Genomic DNA, 22164 nt, shown 5'->3' with positions numbered 1-22164 from the left:
TCTCGAAATCTTTAGGAGAATCATGCTTCTTCCATTTCCTTGAGAGTCGAGGGGACTGTCCAGGAAGCCCAGCACGAACACGGGCCAAAATCCATCCAGCATCTGCCGCCCTCCACCCCTCAGTGCTCACCTGGGCTCGTTCCTGGACTCAATGCAAGAACCCAGGCTCCGTTTCTCATTAGGAGCTGCTACAGATGTGCTTCAGATGAGCGTAAGAAGTCAGTGGAAAATAGAATAGGAATCATCAGCAATTGTATCATTGTGATGATGAACAATATGCATGCAATTATAATGGGCTGGTTAACTCTGCCTGTCGTCAGCATGTTGAGGTTTCAATACAGCTCCAGGCAAGAGGCTATTGTCTGCTGGAGCTCAGAGCCTCCCCACAGCTTGGGCTTCCGCTGGCCCCCTCCTGGCATGCCGCATTCCTGCCTCTTGAAGGTGGTTGTTAGAAAGGATCCACAAATATAGTAAGTAAACATCAAAGGGCCTTTGATCCGCACGGCTTTCAACAGAGCAGGAGCCCCTGAAGAAAGGGCCAAGGCCTTGGATGAGGGAACTTAACATCGTCAATTTGAGCGCCTGAGATGTAAGGCTGTTTGAAGTGAGGGCGTTTTGGCCGTGCCTTCAGACAAGCGTGGAGGGAAAGGAAGAGAAGTGAGTGCCTTTGGAAAAGGCACGCTCAGATCTGCTTCTCTGCTCTTTACTGATAGTCAATAAACCCCTTTAAAGAATCAGGAGATCAAAGCCTGCGACCTCCTTGGGCCATGGCTTCTGCCACCGCCCACCACACTTTGTTTTCCTCTGGGGCTGGAGCCCCTGAGCTCGACTTAGCCGTGTCTCTTGGGCCCTTTCATCCTGCTGCCCAGAGAGGCTGGGCCTGGGCCACAAGAGGTGGGTGGAGGGGTAGGGGGCAAAACGAGCCCAGCCTCTCTATGCTCTGACAGCCTAGATGCAGACTGTCTAGGGCTCAGAGGAACACCCAGTGTCGTGGGAGAAGCTGCTGTGACACACCCCTCAGGGGGAACCTCCTTCTCTAAGAAACCGATGGAGAGAGTATCTGGGCATCCAGAAAGCTAGCAAAGCCTGGAAGGAGCTGCAGGCACGTCCCCACCTCCAGAAATCATACCCCTTATCCATTTACCCAGTTTATGGCAGCTGCCACATTTGTACGACTCCAAAGCAAAGAGGGAGGGGCAGGGAGTCTACAATAATCATGGGTAGTCACTTAACATCTTTGAACTTCAATTTTCTCATCTGCGTAATGTGAATAGTAATAACCGATCTGCCTACCTCATGCAGTTGTTGTGAGGGTCAAAAGAGAAACTTGGTGTGGAATTGCTTCAAAGCCCACAAGTGCTGAAGACAGGTGAGGAAGAAAGGATAAATACCAGAGAGGAAATCTTGCCCGGTTGGCTGAGGTACTCCAGTCCAACGCTCACACACAATGAGCACCGATTTACAAAATATCGTAGGGGAGAAAATGGTCTCTTGCTTTCGCTACCTGGAATTGTTGTTCTAACTTGTTGTTCCATTGGGTCAAAGTCTTGTGGGACCAGAGTCTATGTCTTACGTCTCTCAGCCATCCTCACCCCTGTGCTCTACACTGTGTTTACACCTCATAAGTGCCGGATGACAATGCTGAATTGCGCCTGAATATAAGGATGAACAGGGATCCCCAGCCCCAGAAATTCACTCTCTCCCAAAAGATAGACTCCTTCTACCTACACCTTGACCCCTGTGTCTTCTTCCAAATTTACCCAATCACTCCTTTGGCCACTGTGTCTAGTTGTACTGTTCCATCCTGGACACCGCTGGTTGGACTCTGCCTCTTCTCTGGCTTGACAACAATCTCAGTGTGATCAGAGCATAGTCCCTATGCCTGGGATATATAGGGCCTCGTGAACCTATAGAGTAATGGTTATGAACATGGACGCTGGAGTCAGGCTGCCTGTGTTCAAAATCCCGGCTGTGCCACCTACCAGCTCTTTCACCTAAGGCTGCCTGCTTAATATGTCTGTAAATGGGGATAACAACGGCGTATACCTCATAGGGCTGTTGTGAGGATCAAATGATGAAATTATTGGTCTTAAATTATGTCTGGACCATAGTAAGTGCTTTCTAAATGTTTGTTAAGTAATTAAGTAGCCCTGTTTATAAGAGCAACAAGCTTTACATCCCTTGCACTGACCCCTGACCCATTCCCACCTCACCGACCTCTGCTTTTCTTCCAGAGCTGGGGCTCCAGAAGAGAGGATGCTGTCTGGTGCTGGGCTACATGGCCAAGGACAAGTTTCGGAGAATGAATGAAGGTCAGTGAGAACCCGCCCTCTCAGGGGAAATGGGGAGGGAAGAAGTTATGCCCTACAACTACGGTACCAGGAAAAAGAGCTTGGGCCATTTCAGAAAGGACAGTGGACACATCCGTTTGGTTTCCGTGAAGCCGTCCAGCTAGTAACATGGGGAAGAGGACCTAATGCCTGAAGCACTGTATGCTGATTCACGAGCATGCTTCATATGCTATCTTCCCTCCTCCCTTTGTGCCCCCTCCTTCTCTTCCTCTCTCTTTGTTTCCTTTTGGTCCTCAGCTACCCACCCAGTGCAATTAAATCTGCTTCTATTATCTTTTCTAATCTAGACCTCTCTGCCCTTTTCCTTAATCATTCACATGTCTTGGACGCTTATTGAATTAACGGCACCTCACGGGGCATTTGGGAGGATACTATACAAGAATAAGGCAGTGCTTCTATTCTCAAAGAACTTCCCCTTGAAAAACTGCCCTCTTTTCCGACTCCATTGGCCCTACCTCTCCCACTTACTCATAGGTCATTCTGCCTCCCTCTAGCACTGGGTCTTTCCTCTGAGGTTTGACTGGGCCACAGAAGGCTGGAGGAAGGTACTGACATTGATGTGGAGGCTAGGATGTGAGAGGAGTGCTGTCACTTACGGGCCTGCTGTAATAAAGAGCCAATCTCCTCATCCCCAGCCATCTGTCTCCATGCAGTTCATAAGCCTCTCCATCAGATGCCACAGACTGTTTGTCAGGCTTCAAAAGTAGGTAAGCAATGGCTGGGGAGGCCATTTATTCAATAAAGTCAGACAGATGAAACCCTGGCTTCTCACCAACCCAGCTTGCCGTGAGCTGGGCCCCTCCCCACTCAAGGACCAGGGTCCCTGTAGCCTCATTCCCATTCCAGGCATGAAAAAGGCAGCTCACCTGTACCATCTTAGCCATCTTCCTATGCTCTTCCTTAGCTCTTCCTATGCTCTTCCTTCGCATCTTCCTATGCTCCTTAGCTGGCTCTCCTCCCAGCCCACAGACCATGACACCCACAACCCCATGTGCTCCCCAGACCTAATGCCTCACCCGCTGTAGGTTTGTTGCCAGCACACATCATACTGACAGTTTGACAGCCGTTAAGCCAGCACAATTAAACATAAAGACTATCACCTCCCCCGTTTCAATGCCTGTCTGTGTAAGAAGGCAACAGCCTCAAGAAGCTACTTCCTCTTTGTCGGAGCTCCGTGGCTGAGCACAGCCAGGGTTGAGGGCTGCATTTTCTGCATCCAACCAGTCAGTATCCCTTCCTGACTTTTCTCTTTCGCAGCCTACCCCTCCCTTCCCAACACCACGTTCTTGAGAGCCGAGGCAGTAACATCTAATTTGTAGAAACTGACAGCATGCCTCTGTCCATGGTGCTGAATAGACACATTCTCTTGCTGGCAATGCTCATTAGAGAAGCTGAAATGAGGGTCACAGGGAACAGGGGTGCCAAAAAGTCAGGACTTGGATTGGATTTGAAAGCTCAAGCTCTGAGTGCCTGACCTCAGTAGAAGGATACTGACTCAAGATCTTGGGGCCTAAAAAAATTCATATCACAAGGCTGATGAACACGATTTGACTCCCTCCAAATTTTCACAAGTGACTTGGGCTGCCATAACAAAATACCATAGACTGGCTTAAACTCAGAAATTTATTTTCTCACAGTTCTGGAGACTGGAAGTCCAAGATCAGGGTGCCAGCATGGTCAGGTTCTGGTGAGAGCTTTCGTTCTGGTTTGCAGACAGCAACCTTCTCACTTAGTCATCACATGGCAGAGAGAGAGAGAGAGAGAGAGAGAGCGCTCTGGTGTCTCTTCTTACAAAGACGCTAATCCTATCAGATCAGGGCCCTACCCTTATGACCTTATTTAACCTTAACACTTTTGTAAAGGCCGTATCTCCAAATACAGTCACAATTAGGGGTTAGGGTTTCAACATAGGAGCAGTGGCGGGGGGGGGGGGGTGCAGTCGGGGAACACAATTCAATCCATTTCTTTGCCATAGCAGAAATGTACGATGGTAATACTCTGAACCAGAGGTTAGGAAAATGGTAAGAAAAATAAATGCAGCCTTAATATCTCCTTAGACTTTGTTCAAGTAAAGAAGGAAGGAAGAAAGTCAGGGAGGACTAGAGGAGGACTTGGAAACACGACCAGCACCAGATGACTTCTGAGGACAGTTAGCCTTACTTTGTGCAACAACTAAGCTGAGGCGGCATTTTAAACTGTTTTTTTTCTTGTTAAAAATGGAAGATGCCAGAACAATGCCTCTTCTCTCTAAGTGCCCTCTTCAAACACACACAATCCATATAAACGGGTTATTCCTTTCAACTGACTGTGGTCGACCTGGTTAGGAATGCTCTACCCCAATCTATACCCTCCGCCAGTGAAGACAAACTGAGAATCAAGGAAAAGGCAACAGAGACAACGGCAATAGCCAGGAGGTAACAGAACGGCTAAGCCCCAGCCCTGCCTTCCTCTGTGCCTGTGATTCTCGCCCCTCCCAAATACCCCCCCCCCCCGCCCCGCACACATTCAGGCTCACACACAACAGCACATACAGTAGCTGCTGCTGCTTCTGGGTAAACAAGGAGACAAGGGGGTGGTAAGCAAGTGAAACCACCATGTGTGAGGAGTTACAAATCTCCGCTAACAGAGGAGACAGGATAGGAGGCGGGTGAGTCACTGGGGCAGAAGGAGGGATGCCGGGGGTGGGGGGGGTAAGCTTTGGCTCTGGAGGGGTGGGAGGCTTGAGGAGGGGAGGCGGGAGGGGCCTGGAAAGGAAAAGAATGTTTCTCTGCTCCCACTCCAGCCAGGCTTACTGCCCCGAGTGCCATATTATACATTTTTTTCTCTTTCTAAAGCTCACATGCCCAAACTCCAACATGTTTGCACATAAGAAAAAAGCATCGGCAAGCATGGGGAGCTGTTTTATGGTTTATAATTATCTTGTTCCAATACTCAAAATGATTATAACTTCCACATATTAATAATTGAACTGGAATCGCAGCTGTGACATAGATCAAGAAACAGACATCTCTGTCCCCGCTGCACTACACTCCTTGGTGTAAACTGAACAATTGGTAGAAGAGTTTTAAAAATGATAATTTTTTCTCCCGGGTGTTAGAATTAGTGAGACATTGGAACAATTAGCTGCCTCTTCCATCAAAAATAAGGCGGTGAGCATTATATTTGCAATTTAGAATAAAAATAAAAGACCAACTAGTGCTGTATTAAAGCACATTTGTTCTGTTTAACAGTATCTAACAGGGTGTCTGTCACCCGGGGAGAAGTCGTTCCCTATTTCATTTGTTTCCTTAATTTGGTATCTTTTTATTTTCTTTTCCTTCCACTCTCTCCTCGTCACTACACTCCCCCCAAAAATAACAGCTTGAGAAGAAGCAAGAGAAAAATAATGAATGAACAGGAACTTTATAGATCTGGGGTTTCTCATAAGCTAGAGTAAATGCAACTGGTGCCGTTAAACTACAAAAAGCAATACAAAGAAAACACTATTCAAAGATCATTTAAGGGGCTTCCCTGGTGGCGCAGTGGTTGAGAGTCCGCCTGCCGATGCAGGGGACGCGGGTTCGTGCCCCGGTCCAGGAAGATCCCACATGCCGCAGAGCGGCTGGGCCCGTGAGCCATGGCCGCTGAGCCTGCGCGTCCGGAGCCTGTGCTCCGCAACGGGAGAGGCCACGACAGTGAGAGGCCCGCGTACCGCAAAAAAAAAAAAAAAATCATTTAAGGAGGCATGTGATAGCTAATGAGAGGTTTGCTCTATTTAGGAGCACGTAATAGCTTCTCGGGTAGAATCTGCAGCATTTGCAGGAATGGAGGTGGTTGGTAAAACATGTGTGTGTGTGTCCTTTCCTGTTTGGACTCAACACATCTGAGGCGTCAAATGGAGATATGGACAAAAATCAATGAAGGGCTGTCAAGAAAGGTGCAAATAAAGACAGACTAGGCATGGGACTATTCAATTTGTTTGACATAATTGTCTTCATGTGATTAAGTACATGGTGCTTTAAGTAGGAACAGCTGGAAGGAGATCATTTATTTATTCATCAAACTTTCAAAGAATACCCACCATAAAAATAATACCAATCTTTCATAGTAAGTGCCAGCCACTGTTCTAAGCACTGGAGCTTTAAAAGTAAATAAGACACAGCCCCTGCCCTCCCGCTCCCAATAGAAACACACAGGCGCATCTCAGTGTTCCTGTCACCTCCACAGGGGGTCCTGCCAGACCACCTTACCTAAAGCAGATACCCCTCTTGCCCCCACCATTGTGCTCCATTGTGACAACCAGCCTATTTACTTTGTGGCACTTACTCCATTAGACTGTCCCACCTAAGAGTTAGCTTCAGGAAGGCAACGGTCCTGCTCCCACATTTCCTTGCCAGTCCCTGGGCCTTAGCCCAGTGTCTCGCACATAGGGAGTAATCAATTTCAATTTAAGTAATTAATGAGTGCCAGGAGTGGCAATGGAGGAATACCCAAAGCCACCCACAAGGGTAAGGTGGGTCTGGAGAAGGAGCTCAGGAGGCAGAGCATCCTGACGTAGAGCACGAGTCTCCACATCCCCAGCAATTCCATAAGCCTTACCTCTCAGCCTCTCCTCCGAGGCCAGTGCTACAGTCCCTCCGGGGAGGCTGGGACCCGGGCAGTTCAGCCAAGCGGAGGGCTAGGAGGTGAGGCCACCAGTGGGGTTGTCCGTCCTGTACCCACCTGCCCTCCTTCCTCACCCCTCCTACTGCTGGGCCACCTTGTCATCTGGGGCATCACTAGGCAGGTATTTCCCATCAGATATGCAAGGGGAAGTGCCCTAACATGACACACACACACCCCATTCCCTTTCCTCTTTCCATCCTCCCCCGATTACCTGATTACCCATTTCTCCTGAAGAGCCCAGAACCACTCACCTGCTCGATGCACACTGCTTACCCAGGGCGGATCCTATCCAAGGGCAGAATAGGAAGCTCTCACGTAGTGTCAGATGAGGGGCTCTGCTTGCCTCTCAGAAAGCCCAGTACTCCTCTCTGTTAGAACCGTGAGCAACTCTAGCGACTGTAGCACAACCCACCCACCCAGGGAGATCTGGGACCATGGAGGGACTCGCCCAGGGTCAGTAGGAAGTTGCTGGAAGAGCCAGGACTACAACCCAGCTCTCCTGACATCCAGTCCAGCCCTCGTTGAATTTGGAAAGAGGAGGCTGAGGCCATGATCGGAGGGGAAGCCCCTAAGGCTTTGACTTGAAAATACAGAGAAAGTGGAAGGGGCAGGAGAAAACGGGGGCAGAAGACAGGAAACTCCCCAGCTGATGTGGGAGAAAATCAGGAAAGACGTGGGGAGGGAGACACAGGCCAGGGAAGACCCTTTCTTTCTATGGAACCAGAAAAGGCTACTGGGCCCTAGGACTCTAGAAGGGGGAAATGAAGGGGAAGTAAGGAAGAGGATGCTTAAAGGAGGAGAGGGGAAGCCGTGAAGCCCTGGCCTCCCTGCCCGGGGGTCCCTTCAAGGCCAAGGTGGGCCTGCCCATGAGGCTCTCGTCCTCTCTCCTCCGGCTGCGCATCTGGTGGGCAGCAGAGTCCCCAGACCTTCAGAATCACAGGGACCGGCTGCTTCTCCCGGCTCAGTGAAGGGAAAGCAGATATGCCTCCCAGCACTGTCACTTTCATCTTCCCAGAAAGAAACAAGTGCAAGTGATTAGCAAAGACAGCTTCGTTGACTGGGGGTGGGCCACTGCGGGAGGGGCGGGAGGGGCGGGAGGGGCAGAGGAAGGAGAAGGCCTGCTCCATGGCCACTGGTCCACACAGGCTCAGGCTGCAGCACAGCCCCTGGGGGCACCATCCTCCTAGGCCAGGTTCTGCATGCCAACGTCCTTGCCTTTCAGCCTGTGAGGGAGACAGAGCCCTGGAGGATGAGAATCCAGGCATCTTGAGCAGCTCGGAAGTTCTTTGGGGGGGCAGGGGCACCCATCCTCTCCTCCTGCACCCCGTTCCCTAATCCTTAAGAATGAGTCTAACACGGCCACTGCTCCCCGTCCGTCCCCTCACAGAGTGGTAATGAGTAGAGGTGCCCCATGGGCATGTGTATGGCCTGGGGCAGATCCCTAAACCCCGGGATGATAGATAACCTCTTAGTGGGCAAAACTGGGTAATGTTGTATATGATCTCCGTTCCGTCTTTGAAATGTGATGATTCAAAAATCTACCCCGGCTCTCAACACCCTGCCACACCCTCTTCTCACCCCCCACCCCATAATTTTAAATGCTTTGGTCACCAAAGAAACCAGCACTAGGAAATTCGGCAGCCTCAGAGGCAGATGTGTGTCTGTTTCTGTCTGTCCTTAGAGAATGAATTCGGGCCCGTGTCAGCTGGACCCTGGGTGGCTGGGAGGCCGTCGCGCTGGCCTGCAAGACAAGCTGCACTTACTTTTTTGGCGGCGTGGGCAGGAGTCCGGTGGTCTGGACTTGGCCCGGGGACCTGACCCAGGGGAGGGTGGGTGGGCTGACACTCGAGCTCCTGGCCCTCTGCCTGTCGTCCCCCAGAGTCTGGCTCATGCCGAGGGCCCACCGTCATTTTCCTGAGACAGTCCCTTCACCGCCTGCCAGGGCGCCCCGGATACTGGCTAATACCGTCATTTTGTTAGTTGGAGCTTTTGGGTGCATTTCTTCTTATTTCATTTTTCTTACTGATGTGTTTTCTTCCACTGGGGCTGCAAAGCTCATTATTTGTATAACGTGCCTGTTTATTATTTATGGCAAGACTCAGGTTTCCAGGGCGCTTTATGATTGTTATTTAATTAGCTCGGCGCCTTGGAACAAGGAGCCCACCATTTCCATTCTCCTGCCTCCATCTGACAGTGGATTTCGGAGCTTTTCCCCAGACCTGTTCCTCCAGCCACCAGCCCTCCCTGCTGCTCTAAGGCGAGCTGGGGGCCATCTAGACCACAGACCCTGCCAAGCTCCTTTTCAGACTTCAGTTTCCCTCACACCCCTCTCCAATCCTCCGCAAGACCTAGAAATGTTACCTCCCGACTGTCTCTCGAATCCGTCCACCTCTGCCCATCTGACGGCCAGCGCCCTTACCCATCGCCAACGCCCCCTGACCAGGACTGCAGCTGTGCTCTCCTAACTGGTTCCTTGTGTCCATCAAGCTCAGCCCCTTCCCTCCCAGTTCTTCTTCCATCCTTTAGCCACAGCAATAGTTCAAAATGCAAATCTGAAAATGTCACTTTCCTCTTGAAAATATTTTAATAGGTTTCTATTGCCGGTAGGGAAAATACCTAAATGCTCGGCATGTTTTATAAGGCTCTCTGTGACCTAGTTGCTACCAACCCCCTTGGCCTCATGTTGCCCCCTTAATACTCTGTACTCCAGTCACATCAGCGTGCTTTTGGCTCCTCCAACAGGGCATATTCCCGCCTGCCATACAGCTTTTGTCTACACTGGTCCCCCCTCTTAGGATACTGGCCACGCTCGCCACACCCCATCCCCAAACCCTTCACATAGTGACCCCTGCTCAATTTTCAGATCTCAGCTGAAGTGTCACTTCTCCAGTGAGGCATCCTCAGACCCACCCCTCCCCAGTCTCGATCAAGTTTCTGTGTTACATGGTCTCATATTTCTTTCCTTCCAAGGGCTTAGCTCAGTCTGTACATAGAAGTGCATTTTGCAATTATTGAGCCCAGACCTGTTTCCCTTCCCAAGTCTGTAAGTTCTGCTTGGTCTCCATTATCTCCCAGGATAATGTTTCATGGCATCATGTTTGCACAAAGTAGACAATGAAAGAAGAGCAAGGACAGTGAACTTCTCTGCCCCTGGGCAGTGGCTCCCAAGATGCTGGGACTGGGCAACTTGAGAATCACAGAGGAAACATTAGAAATCACCTGGAAAAGAGGAAGCCGAGACTCAGAACAGGGATGGGCTTGCCCAGAACAGCACAGCTGGCGAGCGGTACAGCGAAGGCTTGAACCCAGACTCCTGAGCCTAAGTCCACTCCCCTCCCAGCTCTTCCATTTTTATTTTAGGCATTCAAGCTTTGCTGCCTAGAGCTTATGTTTACTTTATAGGTAAAGAACTCTCATTTTCTTGGACCACTTCTGGGGGTGGGGGGTGGACCATGTTTTGAAAGAGACAAGGACCTCTGGAGAAAAGGAAGGGAAGTAGGTTTTTTTGATACAGGGGTATGTTTTGACATGAAACGTATTCCTATGAGCCCAGTACTGTGCCGGGTACAGGAGCTTCAGAGGCTGGATACAGCCTCCGTCCTCAGGAACTTCATCCTCCACTTGGAGAGATTAGACATATTTCATGTCAAGTTGATTTTGGGGTTGTTTTGGTTTTGTTTTTTCTCTTTAGCCTTGTGGTTAGTATGCTTAATGGTTAAGCACTGTGGCTTGGGAGACACAGAAATTTAGGTATCGTCAGGTTTAGAACCATATCTGCAGGTTTAGAACCATATCATCAGAGATTCTCAAGGCCAGAAGGGACCCAAGGTCATCTAGTCTACACCCTCTTCTGATGGCTCAGTATCCCTGCCAAGTACCAATCCACGTAAATACTTTTGAGTACTGTGGTGCTGCGTGCTCATTCATTCACCAACCATGTATTAAGTGCTAACTCCATGCCCAGCACTGTGCTGGGCCCTTGGCATGTAAAGACACAGTCCCTGTCCCAAGGATATCACAGCAATTACAACACAGCGTCATAATGGCTGTAACCCGGTGTGTAAAGAGCTATGGGAGCAGAGAAGAGGAATCCAGTCAAACTGTAGGCCAGGTGAGCAGGGCCCAGGAAAGCCTCCTGGAGAAAGTGATACCTGAGCCCTGGGAACAAATTTTATTCTAAGAGGCTATTGTAATACCTGCACCCCAATGTTCACAGCAGCACTATTTACAATAGCCAGGACATGGAGGCAACCCAAGTGTCCATCGATAGATGAATGGATAAAGAAGATGTGGTTCATATATACAACGGAATATTACTCAGCCATAAAATGTAATAATAATAACGCCACTTGCAGCAACATGGATGAACCTAGAGATTGTCGCACTGAGTGAAGTTAAGTCAGGCAAAGAAAGACAAATACCATATGACATCACTTATAGGTGGAATCTAAAAAATGATACAAATGAACTTATGTACAAAACAGAAACAGACTCACAGACATAGAAAACAAACTGTGGTTTCCAAAGGGGAAGGGGGGGAGGGATAAGCTGGGAGATTGGGATTAACAAATACACTCCACTATATAAAATAGATAAACAACGAGGACCTACTGGATAGCATAGGGAATTCTACTTAATACTCTGTAATGGCCTATATGGGAATAGAATCTAAAAAAAGAGCTCATATATGTATATGTAGAACTGATCACTTTGCTGAAACTAGCGCAACATTGTAAATAACTATACTTTAGTAAAAACTTAAAAAAAAATAAGAGGTCATTGCAGCCTATGCTTGAATCCCTCCAAAGACAGGAAACTCACTGCCTACCAAGGCCATGGGCAGCTCCTCGGCCAGGCTCTTATAAAGGAGTTTCAAATAGAAAACACCCCTTCAACCCCGAGAGTCTACAGTTTTGTCATTCTGGCTGCACTGGGGACAATGGGACCGAGGGACAGGTAGCAGCCACTGGCCAAAATCCCGGGGTCTCACCCCACGCCACCTATGCCCTAAGTAGGCATCCTTTCCTCTCTCTGCCTCCCCTTGCCCATCCTCAGCCAGCCCCAGAGGCTGCATCACTGAATGCTGAGACCCTCCCTCCACCCTCCTCCCCAGGGAGGGACAGTCTGAATAAATGAGGGTGCCTAACGGCCTGCGGTACCATAAAGTTTTAGAGCTGTGTGCCGGAATGAGCAGGTTCAGGCCGAGATGAATTATCCAGACCTTTTATGAAAGGAGAGTCAATAAAAACCTGACTCAGAGTGGCCGTGTCACACCACCGAGCCCCGTGCTCTGGAAATAGTAATCGGCGGGTGCGTCTCCCCCCAGTCCATCTGCTTTCTTCCCTATACCTTTCCTTCTCCAAAGTATTCGTTTCCATGGTAACTGTGTTGTTACGGGTGTGGGAGGAGTTTAATGACATTCAGAAGTACCAGATCAAGTCCATTTATATAATGGTTTGAAATACACATAATGGCCTGTGGCATATAGGGCACGGTGACAGTTTCAGTAACTGCGTACAGACTGTGGGATAAATAGAGCGATGTGACACTCCCCCCAACCCCCAAATCAAACATACCAGGAATAACCACTATTCTTTGTACAAGAGCAGAACTTCTCAACCATTACTCAGGAAAGGGTCTCAAAACACAACACCGAGCTGTTCTCTCGTTGAGGAAGGATGCTGGCCAGACTGTGGGTCCTCTGCACCTGCCAAGGTTTGACCAGGTGTCAGGTGGGGCAGGTGCAGAGGAGAGGAAGTAGCAGCCGTCCTGCCCTGGGAGCCCCGGGCACCCGCCTCGGCCAGCCCGCGCTAGGACATGGGCTTCAGGTGCCTGTGCTTATGGTTCCTTTCTGTCTGATTCAGAAAAGACTCATCAGGTACCCACCGTGTGCCTGGCGCTAAGGGTGATGTGGTGATGAAAAACACGTAGAAGAGGCCCTTACCTTAGCTCGGGTTCCCCCAGAAGCAGACCCTAAGCACGGACTCATCCAGGAGGTGCCGACAGCGCCAGAAGGACGGTAGGGCATTGACAAGAGAAAGGGAAGGCGTCCAAAACAGAGGGTACCATCAGGTCCCTGAACGGGGGGCAGCTGGAGCCTCATCCCAGTGGGGGGTTCTGGGAAGTGCTGTGGAATCCATGCCTCACAGTCAGGCCACCCGAGGATCTGGCTTATCTACAGAGCGCTCTTGCCAGTAACTGGCTGAGGGCTGCTCGGGTCGGGGTGTTCGCTCCCTGGCACTTCTGTCCTGCTCTTTGCAAGGACAGGGTGGCCTCTGCAGCTGAAGAGGAAGACCTCAGGAGAAGGGCAGCAGATGCTGGCAGCTGGGAGTCGGCCTGAGGGATACAGGTGGGGCACTGGCAGAGTCGGCTACAGCCCCCGGGGAATTTTGAGTCCAATGGGGAGACCGGCACATAATGAAATAGCCGGAGGCAGGGTGGTGGGAGAGCTAGAGGGGGGTGCAGGTGAGATGCTCTTGGAGCACAGAGGTGGCGGGAGCCATTTGTCTGACTGCAGTAAGACTGGAGGGACTTGGGGAGAGCGGCAGAAGGGAGGGGGCAGCTAGCCCGCAAAGCTGTGGGGCTAGGGAGGCACTTTCACACACATGTCTTCAATCCTCATGACATCACAAAGTGGGTGGTGTTAGCTCCATTTTGAGGACAAAGCAAGTGAGGCTCAGAGAGATTAAGTCATCTACCAAAGGCATGGAGCTAAGATTCAAACCCTGGTCTTCTTACGCCTACTCTGCTTCGGGGAGCTTTGTGTATTTGGGGAGATGGGGATGGGGTAATTCCCTCCGTCACTGTCAAAGGCAGACGTGACCAGAGCCTGTTGTGCATCCGTGTAGATTTCTCCCCTTGGCCATGGACTGCCCACTCCCGTATCTCCCCGCATTGCACTGTCCATGGACCCACACTCAACCAGTCAGACAGCCCCTCTGATCCCGCCCCAGATGTAAGCAGGACTGACTGTACCTAATATTGAGTGAATTATCTGGAACTCACAGCCCTGCGGGTACAGGAAAGAGAAGAGGCAGCCTGAGGGGAGGGCTTCAGCTCTAACGGCCCCGCGAGCATGTCTGCTGCCTGTCGCCCTCCCAGCCCTGCTCCAAACTCCACTGCCTCAGGAAATATGGCGAGGAGGGATCACGTACACGCATTTCCCTGGAGCAGCATTTCTGTAGCAGGTTAATAGTTTTTCTGTGAAATAGAGTCTGCATAGTTAAATAAGGTAGGCAGAGGCTGGGTTAACTGATTAAAGAAGTCTCTCCTGCTGAACCTCTCAGAGCCTTTACTATGCCAAAGGGCCTGGTGAACCCCCAAAAGGAGGATACGGTTCTCAGAGTTTCCCAAACTTACTTGACCACAAAACGCTTTCCCTAGAGCACGTTTTAGGACTAGGATTTCTTGGAATCCACTTTGGGACATAATGGTTTAAGACCAGCTCTGCCACTGAGCTTTGTCAAGTAAGAATAAATGAAGCTGCCTCATGAGGACCAGTAAAATCATAGGGATGAAAACTCTTTACAGACTATAAAGGAAATGGTGCTACTGTTTATTCACATAAAACAAACACACTGAGTTTCCCAGAGAACATTTCATTCGGAGTCCAAAATAATAGTAATAATAATCATTAATAATGTTTTTTAAGTAATAAGTTCTGCTCCTGACTAGGCATGTGACCTTGACCTTGATCTCTCTTGACCTATGTTTTCTCATCTGCAAAATGGGTGTACTCACGACGCTAGCCCTCTTTCCTCCGTGAATTTGTTGCAAGGATAAAATACGCACAATGGTTGTACGGGTGCTTTGAGAAGGCATAAAGCACCATAAAATGCAAGGCATTATTATTAGTGTCCCAGGTCAATACCCTCAATTCAGTCCCACTTGTGCTCAGACCAAAGCAGGAGACGTGTTGGGGGAGGGGATCGGCTAGTGGGAGACATAACAATGACTAATAATTTTCATCCATATTTGTGATGTTAGGAGCCTTGTATGAGCATGTCACTGAGGGGAGAGAATGAATATTTCATGAGTGGGCACTAAATGTAGTATTAAGATGAGATGGACAGAAAGAGCCCCGCTTGCCTCCGCCTCCAGGTGCAGCTGGGAAGTCAGCACAGGTCCAGGCTCATGAGTGGCTCTGGGGAGCAGGGCACCCAGTCAGGAGGGAAGAGCACAGCCCTCAGCACAGCTGGGGAGCCGTCCAGCTCGGACTGGCCGGGGGACTCCTGTCCGGGGAAGCAGGAGAGCCAGCGCCCACTCCCCATTCCAGGTGGGTAGCCTTGGGCAAGTGACTGTCACCAGCCTGGGCCTCCACTTCCACACTGTAAAATGGGGTGATAAGATCAGCCCTGCACAGCTGCAAGGTCTCAATCCAAGCTCGATTGTTTGGAAGACGGCTTTGCAATGCGCTCAGGTGGGAAGTGTTATTATTCATGGATTCACTCGGCCACAGCCATTGGACACCTACCATGTGCCAACCACTGCCACTGTCACAAACACTGTTGGCACCATGTGTTACTACTCCCACTTTCTGCATGAGGAAAGAAAACCCGGGAAAGATAAATAACTTGCCCAAAGCCATACAGCTAGTAAATGGCAGAGTCCGGGGCGGTATGAAGCCCAAACCCTTCATTCTACACCGACGGCCCATCTTTGTCTGGACTTCTGCAGAACTGGTAGGTACTCAGCCTCCACCCGCCAGCAATTCCCTATTCCATTCATGCCTTGTGCTCCCCCTACCTGCCTCGCCATCCCCTCTTGGCCCTCCAGGATACCCTCCCTTTGTTTTCCAACCCCTACTCCCTTTTTCCAAGTCTCTTTTAAAAGGTCTGTCTCCCATACGGTGGTCACCCTGAGGTTCTAATTTCCGTCCCCATCCATCAAGACCTTTGCCTCCCAAGACCCTGGGCAGCCTGTATCTCTTATCTGGACCAGCCATCGAGTGGTGTAAAGATTGAACGCCTCCCCCTTAAATGCCCTCAGAAGATGAAGCAAGGACAGATGGGGCAGTGCCAGGGATAAACCCAGCCAAGTCTTCCCCGCCTCCTGACGGATGCCTCTGGAGGAGGCTCCTGGCTCTCTCCATCCGCCCCACAGCATGAGGACACCACCATCCCTGCAAATCTCTTCCCTATAGGGCATAACTTCCGTGTTATCTCAGCTCAGCCCTCCTCCAGAGATGAAGAGATTGTTTTAAACCTGCCGCTCCACTACCTCTGCTTCTGGCTTCCAACGTCATTAAGTTTCATTATAACGAATAAACACCACAATGACATTTATAAGTTACCACTGAGCACAGAAGCACAAATATGAAGCAGATAAACTGGACGTGATCCAAATAATTACTGCAGGCAATACTGGGCTTAGTTTGAGCTGGCAGCCAGGTACCGAGTAATTTATTAGATTGCATAAGGCAGTGTTGCACGTTGCGTTTTTCATTATTGTGTCTCTTCCCCTCTCCGCGGTCTAAATAGGTTAGAGGAGTTTAGACAGTGCACTGCCGAACAAAGACAGACTTTGCTCAAGCAGATGGAGGCTGGGAAGTGTCCAGGAACGGCTGCTTCCTGACCAGCACAGCACTTGCGAGAGAAGAGAGGGTTTCAGATTAGCTGGATTCTGCCAGCCAAGGACAGTTCCCTCTACCCCGCACCCACTGGCCCAGATACAGAAAGAGGCCCAGTGCAGGGAATAAATGGAAGGACTGGATGGAGCCCCCAGGACACCAGGCCTGGTTCCTGCTGCTGGCTTCCCGCCGCTGGCTTCCCGCCGAGTTCCTATGTGTTCAGCCAAAGACTCTCTCTACCAAAAGGCCCTCCAGAGCCCCGGGCAGCCCCGGGCAGCCGCAGGGCCCAGTCCCAGACCTCTCCTGCTATAAAGAAAGGGGAAGGAAGCAGTCTGCCGCCAACTCTGAGAAACAAAGCAACGAGAGCTGGCTACCAGCTGCCACCGCCCTGCCAAACCCAAACTCATAAAGTTTGATTCAAGGGGTTACGATACCTCCTATTCAGAGTCCCTCCTGCCCCATATTCTCCAGGCTTAGTAAATTAGCCAATAAGCAGCAAGGACCTGTCGTTATTGTGCAGTTAAACGGTATTTGCCCAGTAAATCCTGAGTAGAGTACTAACGGTGATATACAGGAACTAATTACGGACAGGAATTCTCTCCCCAAAACATCAAGTGGTACCGGATATTGTTACATTTCGGGGAGGAGGCTTGAAAGCTGCTCTGTTCTCTCCAGTGAAGCCATGAGTAGCTCTCCTATCAGAGGAGTCGGCCCCTCCAGGGGCACTTCAGGTTGGAAACAGAGACGTCCTGGGAGAGCCTTCTCCCAGGAAGACTCCCATTCGCTGCCCCCAATCCCGTGCCCAGTAGAAGGCTGGGCACCACCTGGTCCTCCTTGGGTCACCTTTGCAACAGAGAAGACGCTCCACATCACAGCGGCTGTTTCAAAGGCCCGAAGCTCCAGCCCTGTAGGACATGGAAGTCACTCCTCACACGGCCCTGGATTGCGCTAAGAAAGCTATTTCAGGGGGTCAGCCTATGCAAAGGGCTTCTGAACAAGGATGCAGCAGGGTGGCCCGTGCCTCTGCCTGGGTGTGAATGACTTTTGCCCTAAGCTGTCGTTTACGGAGCTGATCTCAGGCCCAGGGGCTCCCCAGGAGGATCAGAGGTTTCTTGGCTGACTGTGGTCTGCAGGTGGGACAGGGCCTGTGACCAGCAGCGAGAAGCAGATGTCCCTTCAGCTTCCAGTGTGTTTTGGGAGCACAGCTGGGGGCAGCTGGAGGACACAGTAGCCAGCCTCTGCTTTCTGAAGAGGAAACCACACAGCTCAAACACTCTCAGGGCTTACCGGGGACTGTCTAGTAAACAAAGGCCCATAACTGGAGTCAGATGGTTCAGACACCAGCCTCCAGCGCACATGGTGACCTTGGATGGGTTTCTTAACCTCTCTGAGCTTCCATTTCCTAATCCGTAAAGTGGGATTGATTCTCTCAACCCCTCGGGATTACTGATGTGAAAATAGCTTGCCTGCAATTGAGGCTACTGCTTCCAAGGAGTAGCCCATCCCACCCCATCCTTCTGCAACGCCTGGGCTCAGTGACCCAGCCTCAGCCTCCTGGAAAGGAAGACAAGCCCTCAGCCCATCTGGCACCCCCAGCAGCCTGCACACTCCCTCGCCTTCCTCTCAAGGTGCTTCCAGCACAAAATCTCTCCTTTACCAACATCTCCACTTCAAACAATCAAAACAAAGACAGGGCAGTAACTGCAAGTTAGTTTTATTTTGTTTCCTTTGCTGCTGCATTCTCAGGGTTGAAGCAGATAATCGGAGCCTTTCCCAGGGCCACTGTTAGGCGGTGACAGGAGAGGCCGTGTGACACAGAAGAGGGCTGGCATGGGGCATACACTTGCATTAGGACCTTGGCTTGCCATCACTTTGAACCTCGACATTCAAGTGTCTACATCAGGACTGATGATAGAATCTTTTTGACAGGATGTCAGGGGAGTAGGTTAAGTAAAATAATGTAAGTGAAGAGCTTTGTGATGTATAAAGCATATACAAGAGTTAGTTGTGGTTAATATCCTAGAGCAGCCAGAAGACAAGACCCAGAATCCCAGGGCTGTGAGAAGAATCGCCTTTTTAATTAGACACATATATAGTCAGCTCTCAGGTATCTTTGGCAAATATCCCCATTCCTGGCACATGCTCTCACGAAGATGCTTAATGAAGTCCTCTGTTAACATTTCACAGCTTCTTATTTTTTTCTTATTTGCATGCAGCCCAAAGGGAATGAAAGTCCTCTAAAGGCAAAATCAGCTAAGATCTCCATCCCGTCCTGAAGGAAGTGTGAGCCATAAAGACAGCAAGCCGGGGAGGGCGAGTGGACGAGTACCAGGGGTGATGTTTTCCACCCAGCTGAGCAGGAGGCCAGAGGGAGCTTCATCGCTGGGTTTTTGTGGCTTTTCATAAGTATTAAAAATTCCCTGGGGCTTCCCTGGTGGCGCAGTGGTTGAGAGTCCGCCTGCCGATGCAGGGGACGCGGGTTCGTGCTCCGGTCCGGGAAGATCCCACATGCTGCGGAGCGGCTGGGCCCGTGAGCCATGGCCGCTGAGCCTGCGCGTCCGGAGCCTGTGCTCCGCAACGGGAGAGGCCACAGCAGTGAGAGGCCCGCGTACTGCAAAAAAAAAAAAATTCCCAGGACATCAAACACATCCATATTCAAACATGAACACCAAAATGCATTCCAGCGTTGAAAATAAACGTCACTTAGGATTATTCATTATTTTGAAATGTCCATCATTTTGGATTATTCATACCTTTGCTCCTCTCCATTAACAAAGATCATGAAGAGTGGATTGTCAAATCTACAATGAGGTACCAACTCACATCAGTCAGAATGGCCATCCTTAAAAAGTCTACAGATATCAAAGGCTGGAGAGGGCGTGGAGAAAAGGGAACCCTCCTACACCGTTGGTGGGGATGTAAGTTGGTACAGCCACTGTGGAGAACAATACGGAGGTTCCTCAGAAAATTAAAAATAGAACTACCATATGATCCAGCAATCCCACTCCTGGGCACATATCTGGACAAAACTATAATGTAAAAAGATACATGCACCCCTATGTTCACAGCAGCACTATTCACAATAGTCAAGACATGGAAACAACCTAAATGTCCATCCACAGAAGAATGTATAAAGAAGACATGGTATATATGCACAATGGAATACTAGTCAGCCATAAAAAAGGAACGAAATAATGCCATTTGCAGCAACATGGATGCAACTAGAGATTATCATACTAAGTGAAGGAAGTCAGAAAGATAAAGGCAAATACAATATGATATCACTTATTGTGGAATCTAAAATATGACACAAACGAACCTATCTACAAAGCAGCAACTGACTCATAGACATAGAGAATAGACTTGTGGTTGCCAAGGGCGAGGTGGGTAGCAGGGGGATTGGGGGAGGGATGGACTGGGATTTGGGGGTTAGTAGATGCAAACTATTACGTATAGAATGGATGGACAAGAAGGTCCCACTGTACAGCACAGGGAACTATATACACTGTCCTGGGATAAACCATAATGGAAAAGAATATAAAAAAGAATGTATATATGTGTGTAACTGAGTCACTTTGCTGTACAGCAGAAATTAACACAACATTGTAAATCAACTATACTTCAATTTAAAAAAACAAGAAGAGTGGATTGTATTTGGGCTCTAAGAGGGCACAAATTCAGGACATTGCACTGAGATGATCTGCTTCCAATCAGGAAGGTCTTCAGCAGTCACAAGAAGATTCTTCCATAAACACCAGGTCTGAGTTGTTGTCGCTAATGCAGTGTTTAGTGAGTGACCCAGAAGTAACCCGTGCTTCAAGGCCAGGCTGCCTCAGCCACAGTGTCCCCTGGATCCCCAGGCCTGCTTTGCATCTGTCAGTGGGACACAGCAATGTTACCTTTCCTGGAACACCTGGAGACCAGCAAAACTGCCCAGGTCCTTCTGATTCCAGGAGCATTTAACAGAGGGACCTTGGGGTCCACTGCAGGGGCCCAAGGGGCCAGACTCTGTCCTTCCATCTCCACCTCAGTTCTGTCTCCAACCACGTTATACACTGAGGTTCCACACAAGATTCCATCAACAAAAGGGTATGTGCACTAAGAAAAGTGTGGGAGCTACTGACCTCATCCAGGATTTTCACTGTGCAGCTGAGAAAACCACGGGATGCTCAGAGACAGACAGCAGCTTGACCAAGGCCACACAGGGACAGAGCCAAGATGGGAAAGGATGCAGTCCCTCTGAGCCTGGGCTGTTTGCCCACAACAGTGCTTCTCAGATGTGGACCAAAAACCACCCGGGAAGCTGTGAAAATCCAGATTCCTTGGCCCAGCTCGGACCCACCATCTTGAAATTTCTGGCTTGATGCCCAGGAAACTGTATTTTTAGCAAGTTCCCCAGGTGATTCTCATGCATACAGAAGTTTTAGAACAACCCGCAACTGGCAAGGCCTATACCAGCATACAAATGATTTTTTTAAGATGTTTGTTTTTTAAAGAACGATTTAGGGGCCTCCCTGGTGGTGCAGTGGTTAAGAATCTGCCTGCCAGTGCAGGGGACATGGGTTCGAGCCCTGGTCCGGGAAGATCCCACATGCCACGGAGCAACTAAGCCCGTGCGCCACAACTACTGAGCCTGCGCTCTAGAGGCCATGAGCTACACCCACTGAGCCCGTGCACCTAGAGCCCATGCTCCGCAACAAGAGAAACCACCGCAATGAGAAGCCCATGCAATGCAATGAAGAGTAGCCCCCGCTCGCTGCAACTAGAGGAAGCCAGCGTGCAGCAACAAAGACCCAACACAGCCAAAAATAAATAAAAATAAAAATAAATTTTAAAAAGTGATTTAGGACATAGATATTCCCCAAATAGACCAAATGGTCTTAGGAGATTTGCTTTTACTTCCTTGTCCCTCAGTTTTATTCTTTTGGGCCTTAGCACCCACCCACCCACACACACAAAATAAGACTTTGGATAAATCAGAACACAGAACATTAGGGCTGAAAGGGGGAACCTAAGGGATTGACTTCTAGTCTAAACCCTGCATTTACAGATGGGAGTTGAGTCTCAGAGATGGGAAGGGTCAGGCCCAAGAGCACACAGCTAAGAGGTGGCAGATGCAGCACCAAACTGGTACCTTCTGGGCCTGGGTGCTCACAGTTTCCTATGTCCGGACAGCATCTCTTATAAAAGGGAACAGGACTCGCTGGACTTCCTAGGGCAGGATCCGTGGCCCCGCCTCCAGCCGAAGCCGGTGGCTCCCAAGCTGCTGTGCTCTAAGAGGGCACCACAGGAGCTCTGTCTGCCTGTAACTGATGCCTGCAGCTACCTCTCGGGCTAATGACCATCACTGCTCTTCAGCCCCACTTTCTTTATTTCATGCTACTACCTGAACCCAACAATGGTTCAGTGAGCACATATTCCAATCCCAAAGACACAAGAGCCCGAGACTCAGAGAAATAAGCGGGCTTAGCCTGGGCCCCTGGCCAGCCAGCAGGAGGCCTGGGATGTCCTCCAGTGTCCTAGCCTTCAGAGGCTGCCCGAGTGTCTCCCATCTCTACCCTCCCCCATCGCCACCACCTAAGCCCACACTGCTCTGCCCTT

At 50.0% G+C, this 22164-nt stretch overlaps 1 protein-coding gene across 4 annotated transcripts in view; it reads left to right on the top strand.

The window, feature by feature from the left end:
- Nucleotides 1-22164, top strand: part of KIRREL3 (kirre like nephrin family adhesion molecule 3) — a 548805-nt gene that overhangs the window by 419745 nt on the left and 106896 nt on the right. For all 4 annotated transcript variants that reach the window (XM_033406954.2, XM_004280470.3, XM_049712831.1 and 1 more), the window contains exon 3: nt 2235-2312. In XM_033406954.2, the coding sequence (XP_033262845.1) occupies nt 2235-2312 (78 nt within the window). The remainder of the gene's footprint in view (nt 1-2234; nt 2313-22164) is intronic.

The sequence above is a fragment of the Orcinus orca genome, chromosome 8, assembly GCF_937001465.1.
Source record: "Orcinus orca chromosome 8, mOrcOrc1.1, whole genome shotgun sequence".
NCBI classification, from domain to species: Eukaryota; Metazoa; Chordata; class Mammalia; order Artiodactyla; family Delphinidae; genus Orcinus; species Orcinus orca.
Note: the sequence above shows the minus strand (reverse complement) of the source record. Positions and strands in the feature narration are given on the sequence as shown.